The 16,122-nt window shown below is 35.6% G+C and overlaps 1 protein-coding gene across 1 annotated transcript; it reads left to right on the top strand.

The window, feature by feature from the left end:
- The first annotated feature begins 4,746 nt into the window (after positions 1–4,746).
- On the top strand, positions 4,747–8,808 carry LOC134795989 (uncharacterized). Its single transcript, XM_063767886.1, has 6 exons — positions 4,747–4,811; positions 5,136–5,204; positions 5,633–5,655; positions 5,761–5,814; positions 6,899–6,955; positions 8,339–8,808. The coding sequence occupies exons 2-6, from the start codon at positions 5,142–5,144 to the stop codon at positions 8,457–8,459; spliced, it is 318 nt and encodes a 105-aa protein (XP_063623956.1). The 5' UTR covers positions 4,747–4,811; positions 5,136–5,141; the 3' UTR covers positions 8,460–8,808.
- The last annotated feature ends 7,314 nt before the right edge of the window (positions 8,809–16,122 follow it).

Here is a 16,122-nt window from a genome sequence, read left to right on the forward strand (position 1 = left end):
CTTTTATATTAAACATTACACCTCCGGTAATGTCAAAATTAATTACAGAAATCAAAAGAATAAAAATCCATTCACTTCATACTCATATATTCATACTTTATACTTAAGCAACACTTATGCTTATTCAACGCTTACCAAGGCATCTTGCTTACTGTTGCTAAAGTAGAAAGTGCTTCTAGTTTAGTAGGTACTATAGTGACCCGCCCCGGCTTCGCACGGGTTACACAAAACTTTAACAAATTAGTTTTTGTGTTTATCGCGAACATGCATACACACAAACAGACAGACGCGGAGGGGAACTTTGTTTTATGAAGTGTTAGTGATTTTCCATTAGGTATCTAAATTATCCCGCTTTCAAAATTAACCCAATGCACTTTACTACTTTCTATTACGAGGTATTTAGCGAAAATAATAATTAATGTTTTAACTAAAACTGGTTTTTTTTTACTAATCTCATACGAGTATATTACCTTGATCAAAGTTCATTTTAATACCTTACCTGTTTCGGAAACCTTGAAATAATTGTACCTTCTCTACTTTAAGTGTTATAAACGGGACAGAGATGAGTCCATAATGTTTGTTAATCTTTAAATAAAAATTACTACATAAACGACTGAGCCAATTTTGATGTTAGCACACAGATAGTTTATTGAAAACTTTTTTCCTGTGTTGGTATGAAAGTGCTTTTAACGTGCACTACGCAGACGAGGACGCGGGCAATAGTTAGTCTGTAATTAATCGGATTGGTTGCACTCCTAGATACATAAAAGCCGTTTCGCTTTCAATTTCATCCTCCATCTTTTTTGTATAAAAGCGTAAATTTGCCGCTACTAGCAGCTCTCTCTATTGCTAATACTTACTTCAACACAACTTCAGGTTTGTATATGCTTTTATCTTTTCAAATTGAATTGAATTAAGGAAGAATATTAAATAAAAACGCGATATTTTCTTGATTGGTGATCACTATGTGATCAAACTATACTATTTACCTACATCTAGGATGCAAGTCTTACGTAGCATCTCGCTTTGATGCCTACGTCCGTCGTAGGTCGAAGTCTTTGGAAATATAATATAAAGATTTAAACAGATGATTTTATGGCTTTTTCAATGAGCGATTATGCTTTTCTATTTTTTTTCGAATTGCTCATTAAATCAAGTAGCTGGTTTGTTAGTGCACGACACCTTGCATTTTGTGACTATGCGCTGAAACTTGGCACAGTTGATTCTTAGCTGGTCATGGGCAGATACAGACCGGGAGCCGTCGAGAGTTACCTCTCATTTAGTGAGGGGGAGGGGGAAGTTCGACGCTGCGGCGCTTCACTTGGAGCAACATTTCTCTAAAACTATAGCTATTAGGGCATGTAATATATCATTTTCGGATAAATTGAGGATGAGGGATCTATTTTTAGAACAAAAACAATGCACTACCTAACAAAAAAAAGAATAAAGGAGAAAAGACTAAAAAACGTATTTTTGATTTTTTTATAATCACCAATTTTAAGTGTAGCAGGAATCTGAAAACAAAAAATACAGTCGTAAAGCTACACTTATTACGTTTAAGAAAATATATAGTTTATTATACAAATCTGTTGATAAATGGGAGATAAAATATAATATTAAGCGGGGGTTAGAGTGATCCCAATGCAAAATATTATTAAGGTGGGAAAGTTACTTATAATTTGTTCTACAATCGTTTTTTTTTAGTTTTTCGTAAATAACTCGTAAACGGTAGCCCACAGCAAAAAATTATCTTTTACGTAAATAATCTGTTTCAGATTAAAATATAAATATAAATATTAAAATAAGTGCTACTTTTTTTCGCTAGGATCAATATTTAAAAAAAAAATTGAAGGGAGAAAATAGATTCTAAGGTCCCCTTTTTTAGTCATTCGTAAATAACTCGTAAATGATGGCCAATAGCAGAAAATGTTTTATTACATGAATAATTTACATAAAATTTCCTACAAAAAAGGTTATTCAAACTTTTTCGCTAGGATCAATATTAAAAACGATATTAAAGACAGAAAATAAATTCTAAGGTCCCCTTTTTAAAAAAGAATTGGTAATTATAAAAAAAATCTATAATACCTACGTTTATTAGTCTTTTCTACTTTATTCTTTTTTTTGTTAGAAAGTGCATTGTTTTTGATCTAAAAATAGATTCATCGTCCTCAATTTATCCGAAAATGATATATTACATGCCCTAATAGGTATAGTTTTAGAGAAATGTTGCTCCAAGTGAAGCGCCGCAGCGTCGAACTTCCCCCCTCCCCCCCACTAAATGAGAGGTGGCTCTCGACGGCTCCCGGTTTGTATCTGCTCAATACCAGCTAACAATCTGTGCCAAGTTTCAGCGCATAGTCTCAAAGTGCAAGGTCCCCATACAACGGTGTGCTGTGCACTAACAAACCAGCTAAAGGTATTTTTCTTTACTAGGTGACAATGGTTCGCGGAACGCTGCTAGTGATAACTGTGGTTGCGATGGCCGCAAGTGTACAAGTACGTTGGTATACTTTATCATTATACACATTAAATGTTTTAAAATCACAAACGCTGGCAACATTTTGTATTACATACGTTTAGGGCATGAAGGTGCGTCCAGATCTGTAAAATGCGCTTCATTCGCGCACTGCTCAAGTGCTCAATCGCTGTAATTCGTACTACTACGATATGCATGAATGTCAGTACAGCACCGCATTAGCCAGATCTCTAGGCACCTTAAATTATTATTTTTATATTATATATTATATTATATAAATCACCAAGTTCTTATATATTTAATAATATGTCATCTAATGAGAATATAAATTAATATACCAAATTAAACTATAAAAACGACAAACGCAGCAGGAACCTATAATGAAAATTTTAAATTGAATTATATCAACTTAATAACATTATATAATTTGATTGCAGTGTTTTCTTGATCACAGCAGTAGTTCAGGCAGGTATGTACATAGAACAACGAAAGCCTAAAATTAAAAGTAGATATCAGGTTTGAAAGAGTGGCTCGGGCGGGGGTACACTGGCACACAAATTTACTGCAATGCTGAAACGAGTAAGGCTAATAATTTGCTTACTCGTACAATGTAATACGTACCAATACGTGAGTGACCCGATTTAATGTTACGAAGATGTAGTCCATAAATCATCAATATTTTACTTAGAGGTAAGAACAAATGAAAGCGCCCATATGATTGTTGATCCACCGTGCACAATATCGCATTTCCCTTATTTTAACCACTCTAATTTTATGAGATGTTTAATTAGAGAGGAATGATGTCAAAAGTTGGGTTATTACAAAGGGTGTAACCAAGTGGGCTATATAGACTTTAGCCGAAGCCGGAAATATGCTAAGATAAGGTCCTGATTTTCAGATATCAACGGGTACTCGACTTATTATCAAAGTCGAACGCGGATCATTATAGCAACAGGTATTCTGTATATTTTTGTTTCACTTATGATATCACGGTGGAAATCATTGGGCGTGAGCCATACAGGCCAATTTAATTGTATACTCATATCAGAATGATATTTGAATCATGTATTTAGATCATGTATTTAGTTATAAGCGTCTTGCCCGCGCAAAAAATGTACGGACGGCTACGAGCAAAATACCGAATAACTGAATGACAACAGAGGTTTCAGTATGATATCAGTGTACGATCAAATTGGCATGTCGGCCCAGCAGATATAATATAAAATATTTCAGCCTATATACGTCCCACTGCTGGGTCCTCTCTCCCTCCTCTCATGCTCGAGGCTCAAGAAGGCTTGAAGGCTTCCCACGCTGACCCAATGAGGGTTGGGGACGATATGATATAACCATATTGATTTAGCATTCAAAAGAGCAGATAGTCCTATTCGACCTGTACCGTAGGTAGCCGGTAGCCGGGTTCACAATTCGTATGTTTTCAAACATTTTATCTACTTGTTATATATTTTTGTAAATTGGTAACCATAACAACCAAAGCGCCGATACGAGTCGCAACACAAGTTCATCCTATAATTTATGCCAAACGATCGGCATCGGCACAGACCCAAAAGAAAAATATACGATATATGCTTGCGTTATGATTACTTTTTTTTTTTTTTCTGATTTAAAACATTTATTTACATACATTATATTACTTTAAATAAAAACAATCACATGGCTATTTCGATTTACAGGTACGAATCTGAACAACCAGAAGTTATCGTTATCGTTCGACCTCAACGTCACGAGAAAATGCGAGCATTTATTTTAAGTTTGGTCAACGTTCGCGACCCAGTATTTTTGTCTGGTCGCTAATAACAAATAAAAATAATATAACACTGGCGGTATAACTTTATTATATTGATATCCTATCCCTAAACTCCAAACATGATTGCGAGACCCTGGCTGCAGTAAGTCTGCAGTAAATACGTACAGCCAGCTGCAGAGATACATAACTTGATATATTTCATGTTAGTTTCCATTAATACTAGAATCAAACAAGTTTTACCAGATTTTCTTACAAAATACGTGATACGGCGTTGCAAACTGACACAAAATTAGATTATTATTATAAAGAAAAAATAATTTATCTAAAAAAACATATATGGAACTTACACCTTTTTGCTTAAATTCCCTGTAAATGTACGAAAAACTCGTAAAACAGAATTGCATGAAATTTATATAAGAATTGTTTTAATTATTATTATACATAATAAATTTTATTGAATTTAAATGTAGGATTCGCTATGCTTTCGTGTAGCCACTTATTAGAAAAAGCGGACGTATAAAATCCGCCTCGACATTTGGCCGCATTAATCGTTACTTACAACTTCAGGTTAGTTAACCATTACAAAATTCACTTTGAAGAATGAATTAAAACGAAATTCAAATACGTTTCTTTCAAATATAATTAGGTACCACAGATGGGATTGAAACTGTTTCCATCTGTACACGCTACATAGTGAAAATACCTACACCGATTGGCCTGTTATTTTATATGAAATTATATAGACGAGTGATTTTGTAAATTGTCCACGTGAAGAAATTCTGCTGTCTGGTCAGTTTTAATAACATGAGTCCTGTGAATATAATATGATTTTAATGACATGAATATTCACGATCGAACAGTCATGGTGAATAAATCTGTTTGTTTGAACAGGTGACAATGGTTCGTGGAATGCTGGTCGCCATCGCCGTAGTTCTTATGGCCGTTATCGCAAGTGTACAAGTACGTTGGAAATATGTAGTCCATACCTATACATACATACCCCCATACATACCCATACATTCATAAAACTTTACGGTCCTGATTTAGTTAAATTATGTTTTATCCCTTTCACACAAATACATAATTCAATATGACAGATAAAGACAAACGATTATTAGCTAATTGAGGCTTGTAGCGCGTTTATGAATAAGGGGATAAGTCTTTAAAGTCTTAAACTCTTTAAAATTCACAGACATTCAATTTTATTGATACGATATATCCTAAATATGAATCATACAAAAATGTGTGAAAAATCATACATACTGACTCCTGTCGCTGCTTTTAAGATATTTTTCAGTTAAATCATTAAGTTATATATTCTAGTTATAAAATAATTCGACGGTCTAAACTAAATTGCGAAAATAAAATGTTAACTTATTCCATTGCAGTGTGAAAAAGAGGATGACGACAGGTAGGTTATCTGACTTGTACCTATGTAATTTATAACTATGATTATGTTTAATTCACTTAGATAATTACTTATTTAGGCGCTTAATTATTTTTATGCGCTCCACAGGCTTGAAATGGTAGACGACGTATTTCCCCCATCGGAAGTACGAGCGGATAACAGGTAAAGATTTTTCAATTATTTTCCCGAAAAACTCTTCTAATATTTGAATCACCTTTTCTACCCTGCGCAGGGGGGTAAGATAGTTTGAACAATACTGTTTTAACATTTTGAAACTGCATTTATGCCCCTCGTATAGCTTTTGGAGCTTGATAATTATATTTGAAAAAAACGAAACCTGTGTCAAATAGGCCTCAATCGTATTAAACTTCGTATTTTTTTCGTGTAAGTACTTATGTTCAAAGCAGGTATTAAAGGTAATACTTAATTTATTATATCTCAAAAATATTTATTTTTTACATTGTATGATTTTTATAAATGCGCTTAAAGTTAAGTTAAAGTGCCTCGCTATTACTAATTTACCACAAAGAAATAAGAAGAATACCTGTTTTTTCCTCTCTCGGCTGATTTACCCTCTTGGACAATAGCAGTCGATATCTAAAAGTTTTGTGTTTTCGCTAATTCTTGGAATTAGGCAGTAAAGCAGGACCCATACCGTTAATGAATGAATGAATGAATAATATTTATTTCAGGACTAGTCCCATATTATGTTAGTAACAAGTTTATACTACTTAAATTTAGTGTTAGTGCAAAACAACATAAATAAAATTTAACTTATAACCTACCTACGTGGAGCGCGATACATGGAGCTGTGTCCATCTCCGCATCAGCGCGGAATCCCAGCGGTCCGCGAACGCGCTCAGGAGCCCGTTGGTGCTGCAGCGAACTCGGGCTAGCAGGGAGGCGCACCGCTTGCGCATTATGGCAGCAAAATCGTCGGTCCGCGCCTCCGCAAACATGCCCGACGCACTACAGTGCCGCGGCAACCCCAACAGAACCCTAAACGCGTTGTTATATTGGACTCGCAAGACGCTATATGCCCGCTGCGTAAAGTTGACCCACAGACCGCATGTATAAAAAGATTGGCAATATGCCTTGAACAATGTAATTTTCACAGGCTGTGAGCATCTTGCGAACCTGCGAGCCAACATATTACAACGGACAGACAGCGACCTGCGCTCCCTCTCCACGTCACAATTATCTTTTAATACGCGGAATTTTTTTAAGATGAGAACTTGGTTTTCAGGTATCAGCGGGTGTACGATTTATTATCGAGATCAAACGCTCGCCATTATAGCAACAGGTAGTTTTTCGTGTTTAATTCATATATATCGACAGTACGGCAATAAAACCTATTTATATTTATACTCATCCCCCTTTCATTGTCCTTGGCCCGAAACTCACTATACATAGATACTAGCAGCAACACTCTTAACTGACCATCAGTGGACCTGAAGTTTTTGCAATTAATTAACATTATAGACTATGGTACAGTAAATACCCCAACTAAGGCTGCCTGTCCACTGAGGTGGATATAAGCGGAGATGGAGAAGACATGCGGGAATCAACCAATAGCATTAATTCTCTTCTCCTCTCCGCTGGATTACAAGCATCTCCGCTCATCTCCGCCTCAGTGGGAGAGCGGCCTTAAGTACCCACGTAACCATACTAGCTGGATACTTATGATATGGCACCGACTGTACTCATCGTCAAACCAAGTGTCCAATGTGCCGCCAGGCAAGGGGTAGTCAATTTCTGTCAGACTCAGGCCGTAGCAATAGTAAAAGTGATACCCCGATAGCTTTTCTTAGTTCCATCAAAGATAATTTGAAATAGAGCTAGAGTTACTGTCATGGTAAATTATGTAGCTACAGTGCATTTACTGCCATCTTTCTACAGACGATTAAAACTGTTAGTATGCCATTTGACTTTGATCATTATTCTTTCACTGATCCCAAACGAAATCAAAGAAATAAATAATTATAGTAACTTTAAAAATGCATTAAAAACTTACCTAGTAAAAAAAGCGTACTACACATTAAATGTTTTTTTTCATGAAAATATGGATGAATAACGTTACTGGCAGCAGTGTTGGCCGAAAGTTAATGTAAATTGAAAATGCTGGCCATTAACCATTATAAATTGAATCGTAAACTGTAATCGTCCGTTACGGTTTAAGGTTCAATTTATAATGGTTAATGGCCAACATTTTCAATTCGCATTAACTTTCGGCCAACACTGACTGGCAGTACCGGCACAGATAAGTTTGGAAAAAAGGTTACAAGAGAAACCATTATAAATCATACATTAGCCCTTAGGAATTGGCTTAAGCCTATGATGCATGTTATCTCATAAGTTAGTGTTAAGTATATTGCTATACCCTTACAGGGTTCATGTGGAATTGTACTAAGTAGTTTTTAAGAATACTAATATGAATGCAATAAACAATTCTGATTCTGATATGTGTTAACTTGTTAATTCGAGTAGATGGCGTTAATATTAATATTTAATAAGCTAACACATATCAGTGAAAGAATAAGGATCAAAGTCAAATGGCGTTCTAACAGTTTTATGTTCTGTCGAAAGCTGGCACTACATTTACAGTGGCTACATAATTTACTTTGACAATCCGTCTCTATACACTCTTTGGTTCCAATTTTCGCCAACAAATTGCTTCTGTTCACAGGCAACCATTTGAAGAGTCCGAATTGCCAGAAGATGTCGAAATCCCTAGACCTCAACGTCGGTTCTTAATGCATTCATGGGCCTGCGTTTTTTGTCGTGCAGCGATTGCTAACAATTATTAGTTACAGTCTTAGAAGTGAAATTCAAAATTTGTATAAATGTTTGAGCCCTTGCACTTACATGTTTCAAATTTGCAGCATTTTCTACTTACAAAATTGGTTTGCCAGACTACAATTATGTGCAAGGTGCGTGGTGGTGAAACAAAAAAGCCAGTTGCGATACAAAAGTAAACATTCGAAGGCCTACATTTTTAAGGTATTTGACATGATGTTAAATTTCAATATCAATATGCCTATCACCCCCAGATAGGTTTGACCGTCATGCACATTGCACAGTGTCAAAAGTAAATAAATATGCACTATGACTGGCTGAATGTCCAAAAAATAAAAGTTTTCAAAAATATTTACGAAACGTTATTTTTTTAATTTCTTAATAGAGTCGGACCAAAAAAAGTCTGCAGCGGATTTGATAGCCCACGCAGTGCAAGTGTCATTTATACGTCATAATTTCATAGAAGTTTGACGTTTAAAATAACATTTGCACTGCGTGGGCTATCAAATCCGCTGCAGACTATTCTTGGTCTGACTTTATGTATATTTTAAGTAAAGTCGTACCTTCAATGCTTTAGGCTGTAAGTATATTAATTAGAGGATATAGAAAGAAAAAGTTAATAACGTATTTAAAGAAAGACCATAAATATTTTACTACTGTACTATTATTCTCCTAAATATCTACCTGAGCTGTAAGATTTCTCCCATACCATTTATTTTGCAGAACACACATGGGGGTCAAATCGATAGCTCCCTACTGAAGTCCCTACTGAAAGCGATACCGTGTATATTAATTAGATTAATGTGGGGTCTAGTTTGTGCGATCCATGACTACGCGCCCCACTCTTCTTCCTAATCGCTTATTATATGTATAGTGTAGGCACAAGTTTAGTGTGCAAACTTTTAGCAGTGCAGTAGTTCTATCTAAACACATTAATTAGCTATGTGTACTAGTGCTAGGCCTACGTTATGTAAAATTTTCGATTCGATATTTGTTTTATCAAGCGTTTTATGTTATCGTGTATTTACTTTGCCATGTGACAATATTCGAGACTTAAATTAGGGATATGGCTATATGGTTACGGGATATTAACGAATTTATTAGGTATTAAAGATATTTAAACAGAATAGATTAGTAGTACACTGACGGTTGCTGGCAAGTTTTTTAAAAGATCCTGCCATGGTTTTTGTACAAAACTAATACCTACTTTTCTTAAATACAGTAACATTTTTCAAGAAATTTTTACTCATCGTTAATAATTAATAATATAATATTTAAGAAAATTTCTCGATCACAAAAAAATCTGTTATCAGCATACTCTATCTAATTTTGAAAGCCGCTTTAGGCTCACTCAACCCATCGTACTACATCCACTTGACCTCTGGCCTAACTTGAAATGAGGACACGTTCACAGGTGACACGGACATTATTCATTCTCTTTTTATCGGATTAAGGCGAACGAAGTTCTACGGACTTTGGTTCATTTATTTTATTGGGTTACAGTCTGGCCTGGCATTTTGTGCCGGTAGCAGTGTAAAGCAAACTAGATGACAGCAACAAAACAATCAGACTCAGTGGCAAATCAGCAACAAACATCAATAGGTATACGAAGGGAATAAAATTGTGTTATTGGTTCTTATTACTTTTTTAGGATACAAGTATGGTGGAGGGTAAGCATAATTATGTTTATAAATTTTACAGTGTTTTCAAAATAAAAATAAAAAAAGAACTGAATATATTTATTTCAAGAAATACAGAAATTTCAATAAAAAAAGTACAGTGATCCCCACACTAGGCTCAGCCTGTAGCGTGGGAATCTTAGAGAAATACCGAATACAGATGTTGAGGCTATTATTTTAACAGAATATAATTATTAATATCAAAGCTACTACATTATAAATAAGAAAATTTTATTATATGCCTAACTATCCTAGTAAGTATTAAAAAGGTCAATCAAGCTGGTTACTATTAGGAAGTTGACCTATACCTACCTATAGAATCCATTTTGTATTGTTTTCTGCCAGGAAAAACTAAAATTCTAGTTATTACCCCTTTCAACTACAGCTACTGCAACAAGTCGTCAAATGGGAAATTGATTAACCTATTCATTACCGATTACGGCGATTATTGTACTAAAATCCAGTCATTGCCAATAATGAATGTATGGTACCTTTAACAAATATGGTACCTATAACAAAAATTGAGCCCCCACGTTGAAAAAGCGCGAGTTTTAAATTTTACACATCTAACATAATCAATAGGTAATCGTTCACTTTCTGTCTGTTTCTGTCTATGTAAGTAATAAAGCTGAATGGTTTAGTGTGGGTTTAGTTTTATATAAAACAAAAGAGAACGCCTACACTTGACCTACACGTATTTCAAAACCTTTGTCAAAACTTTATTGACAGTAATTCCTATTTGGACTACAAAGGAAGTATTCTATACAACGTTTACAATACAACATGCTCTCGGAGTTTTGTAAATTATGTTTTAGTAAAATAAAATATTATCGATTCTTGTAAATACAGTAGAGTCCGGTTATAACGACGCCCAAGGGACCGCTGATATTACGTCGTACTATCCGGACGTCGTATAAAACGAACTGCCAATTTTAATGTATTTTTTAATCAAAATAATTACATCATTTTGTATTTATTAATACTTATATGACAATCAAAGAAAAAAAAACATTTTTTTTTTATATTTATAAGCGGTTGGTTGTTATAATGCGAAGTCGTACTAACCGGACTCTACTGTATTTAGAAACAACCAGAAATATAATAACAAACAATAAATTGTAGGAACAGAATGTTTAAAGGCCTTCAAAATGAAATCAAGGAGACCTACCAATTGAATTTGTCGAGAACTAACTAAATGAAATGAAATTTATTTTAAAATCGTGGAAAAAAATATGTATATCGGCACAGGACACGTTACTGTTTTGTTTACCGACTAAGCCTGGTGGTGCAAAAGGGCTTAAAATAAATCTACACTTTATACCATCTTTTTGCTGTAGGACAAGGAAATAACATGTGGCTTTATATGACAGTAAATGCTCCGGAAATTGAATTTGTATAGTGAAAACCGGGAATTCCCGGTTCCAGGAATGATTTTATATAGAAAACCAGAGGTTGAAGAAAGCCGATCACTCGAAAAAGTTTGAACAAGATCGGCTCACTTTATATTTCGTCAACTTTACCTACCAAGAGCACACCCTGATATCAAGTGTCAGTAGAAAGTGTCTAAAATGGTATGTAAGACCCCTAAGGGAATACACCGTCAGCATCCTGGGAGTTATGCCGAAAACCGCCGGATGGCCGGATTTCTTGCTTTGCATACCTTATTTCAGAGAAAGGGCGGTTATTGATAAGCAATGAGCTTGTTCCGTTTATAAACAACATTTTTTGTCAGTATATATATATGTGGGTAGATTGAGATGTAGGGTAGTCTGTATCGGCATGCAAGAAAAATAGAAAATCAGTCTATAATCAGCTGAGGTGGTTTCATTGTACAATGCCTAATACTTTGCATGGCGCAGTCGGTAGGATGGTGAGACCTCTTGAACGGTGGACCTACCCTGTACCTGAACTTCGTCACAGAATAAATAATAGTACTAGGTACAGAAGACTCACTCTCTAACAAAACGCATCTGTTACGATCAGGACAGATATGGCCGCTAGGTGGCGATAGCGCCACGCGCGGCTTATGGCTAGACACCAAAATTGGTGTGAAACGGATGTACTTTTAGCTACCTGTTGCAAAGCGACGAAATCGCAAAGTGGGCCACGCCTGACCTCGTCTCAATTAGATTAAGTACCTACTCAGATGTAAACAATTAAATTGTGTTCGCATGATAAACATTAAAATCTAGTGATGTACTTATAATTAAATTAGAAAGCAGTCTGATTACTCAAAAAAAAACACTGAACACACACAACACACAAACAACTGAAGGTAAGGTATAGTTGCCTTACGTAGCAAAGACAACAAATTCTATCATCTAATGACCCTTTCAGCCCTCTAAGATAAAGTTTTATGATGAAATCGACTTCAATCGAATTACGATATTGCTTGAACTCTGCACGGCAGACCTGCAGTTTAGTATTTATAGTACTTAGGTCTTGATACTTAACTATCCGAGATAGAATTTATTTCGAAAGAGGATTAAGTATCAAGGTTCTTCGAAGTTAATCGCATAGTACGGCTTTTGAACGTAACGAGATTTTAATTAGATAGCTTGGGTCACATTTTCTGTTTAAGTACCAATGCTTTTGTTCACTTGTAAACGTATTTTACTATTACTGTTTAGTTTCGGGGATTTTAATGTCAAAGATTAATTATATTATGTTTATTAAGCCTCTGTTAAAGGTCAGAATGTAAAGGATTTTTTTACAACTTTAATGTTTTTTTTATCGGATACCAAATAAATCATAGGTACCAAAACTTAAACAAATTGAACTGGAATGTAAAGAGCTTATTGAAATTGTAAAATTATTTACCGTAAGCTTCTAGACTTATAAATCAGATTTTCATTTTAATTAAAATTGTAATAGAGCTGTAATAAATAAATAATTTTCACAGGCCAGGCGATGTTCAAACTTATTCCAAAATCATAACACTCCTCATTTAATACTTTCTTAAGGGGCTCCCCCACGCCAATGACCTTCGATCTGAATCCCAGGCTTTCTTCGAAGTTCATTGTTCAAAGTTCATCGAGATATTTGGCATCTAAGTTGAACAATTTTAGGCTAAAAAACTGGTTGTCTGGGCATAACTTTTGTGTTAATTAGTTTAAAATTAAAACCCTAGTCACGTTTTTCGAGGTAGATTTCGTACATGTAAGATCCTTCACAGCAAACTAGATACGAAAAAAGTGTTTTTTAGAAAAATCTGTTTAAAAGAAAAAAAAAATGTTTAAAAAAATCATAAAAAAAATAAGTATTCATTTCTTTCAAAATCCGGTAGACCAAAGCGGAGATAAAAGATTGAAGAACCGATAACCGTTTGTCTTATAATTCTGTCTGTAGTGCAAAAAAAGGAGATACGGTTCAAAACTTGTTAAAATCGATGAAAACCTCGGGTAGCCCCTTAAATAAACTGGTCTATCACAAGTTCTCTTCATTGGTGACTGACTGTATAAAGGGGCCCACTGATTAACAGTCCGCCGGACGGAATCGGCCTGTCAGTTGTTCGGAACTGTCAAAATTTTGTTCTAACTGACAGGCCGATACCGCCCGGCGGACTGTTAATCAGTGGGCCCCTTAAGAACTGTACCCTTGCACTTTCAAGAATTGATTAGGTAAGTGTAATTAACCATTGAGGAGTTTCAATGGCCACCATCCGACTGCAACATTAGATATTATTCATGAATCTAGTATATAACTGGATCAGGCATGAGGGGTGGGGGAAATGACCGAACGGGATAGTCTTGTGTCTTTCAGTAGGAGTAGCAGCGAACCCGCTATTATTGTTTATCCTTGTCACAGTCTCACATTTTTTTATTCCCCACCGTAAATTTAGTTAGTATGGATTATGGTGGGCAATAAATAAATTCGACCAATCATAGTGTCGCATTGCGTATGTTTTGTCCCTTACGGAGGCACGCGTATAGCACTTCTATAGGATTCTACCTTCTATGATATTATTGCATTGTCATCTGAATTATAATTGAAATCGTAGATATCTCATTTAACCGTTTGATTTTATTTTTGTAAAAACTGTAAGCAGCAATATAGCCCACGCATATAATTAGATAATTAAATTTACGAACACGAAAAATATCAAGTATGTGATAATTAAGAAAAGCAATTCCTATCTACTAACAAGGCATTGTTCAGTTCCATTTCTGTTTTATCGCCACTGAAAGCGGAAATTTTAATTAAAACTAGAGGTACAAAGAAAAGCAATTTGTTTAATTTATAAATTGGCCTGTCCCAAAATAGGGATTAAAATAGAGTACGAGTATGATGACTTTTATTTAAATGAGTAGGTACCCACGCGTGGGGGTGTTAGAGTTACACCTTGATAAAAATGTACCTATTATTAAATAAATAGCCAGCAAATAATAAGCAGGCATTTTTAGACTCATTTTATTGAGGTATATTTATATAGTTTTGTTAGTTAAGATTAGAGATGCACCGGATATTCGGTTACTATCCGGTATCCGGCCGATCCGGCTATTATTTTACTATCCGCCCGGATACCGGATAGTGACCTACTATCCGGCCGGATACCGGATAGTAACATTGCTTGATTTCGGAGTAAACAAATTGGATTTAAGAAACAGACACGGTCATAATCGTACTTGTTTATTATTTACAATTTAAACATTCCACTGACTTGCACGCTCACTCATTTCGAACCTAGAAATGAGTCCGCACGAACGTTCACACCTGCAGAATGCGCACCTGAAAAACCGAAATGTAGGTATAGTTCCGCTGGCCGAATATCCGGCCAAACAACTATCCGTTGCATCTCTAGTTAAGATACACCCAGGCCGATTTGTGGTAGATTGGACTCTATCGAATATTATTTATTGAACAATTTCGTCAAAAAGTAATGTCATCAATTTAAAGTTCGAACTAGTGACATTATTTATTACAAGAAGATCTGCGTAGCTTATAGCTTCCTTTTCCGATATCCATTTGACAATCAAACTGGAGGCCGATTCCGGTTTAAAGGGGCCCACTGATTAACAGTCCGCCGGACGGTATCGGCCAGTCAGTTAGAACAAAATTTTGACAGTTCCAAACAACTGACAGGCCGATACCGTCCGGCGGACTGTTAATCAGTGGGCCCCTTCAATTTATTATTGGCACAACTTTGATTGCATGTCGCATACACCAGTCGGCGTAAGCAATCGTCTAAGTCGTATCAAAACAAGATAAAAATTATAACAAATTGTTACCTAAATCATAATCAGCCATCCTTGCCTTAAAATTCCTCTTTTTTAATTTGACCTATAGTTCCATTGAATGTATAGGAAATAGGACTATAATAGGTATATTATATTCATAAACATATATTCATAAGCGCGACAGCGCGCGGACAGCGAAGCGAACGGACGTGTTGATCGCCTAGCCGCCGCGAGTTGCTTATTTAGATAGTGCGTTATCGTTTTGTTTACTTTACGTTGCGGTGCAATATTACATTAAACTTCGTTGTTTTGATGAACTCGGACCTACTCGGGGGGCTTGCAAGCCCCCCAGGACCTAATAATTACGAACAGTCGTGATCATAGTGGAACACAAACAATGATAACAGCAGTTGAAAAAAATATAAGTGAATCAAGTGAAATGGACACGGACAGTGCGATGGAATCGTCTCGCGAATTAGTGCAAAAAAATATTAAAATAAATATAATAGACATTCAAAAATTCAACGCTGGCGAACTAAGTTGTTGGCACTGCGCTGTCACAATCAAATTAGAACATAAACTCAGGTGGGAAAAAGGTAACCAGACCGTCACGGGTCGTATACGGTGCACCGCTTGTAAGAATTCTACCTGCTACAAATGTGTTATCGAATTTGATTGCCAAACAACACCCGAAGGCGAGTACAAACAGACCTTAACCACAGCCAAAATAGTCACTTACGATTATTATAAGTGCATCACTAAAGATATGAAATGCAAGGAGTGTAAAAAGGTAAACAAGCGCCGTATTATACCTCTTG

The sequence above is a fragment of the Cydia splendana genome, chromosome 13 (genome assembly GCF_910591565.1).
Source record: "Cydia splendana chromosome 13, ilCydSple1.2, whole genome shotgun sequence".
Classification (NCBI taxonomy): Eukaryota; Metazoa; Arthropoda; class Insecta; order Lepidoptera; family Tortricidae; genus Cydia; species Cydia splendana.

Bases quoted from the DNA above. Each gene is read 5' to 3' on its own strand.
- LOC134795989 (XM_063767886.1), top strand. From the start codon at position 5,142: ATGGTTCGTGGAATGCTGGTCGCCATCGCCGTAGTTCTTATGGCCGTT. The intron at 5,815-6,898 runs GTAAAGATTTTT...CTTGGTTTTCAG, and splicing joins GAAGTACGAGCGGATAACAG to GTATCAGCGGGTGTACGATT. The intron at 6,956-8,338 runs GTAGTTTTTCGT...TTCTGTTCACAG, and splicing joins GCTCGCCATTATAGCAACAG to GCAACCATTTGAAGAGTCCG.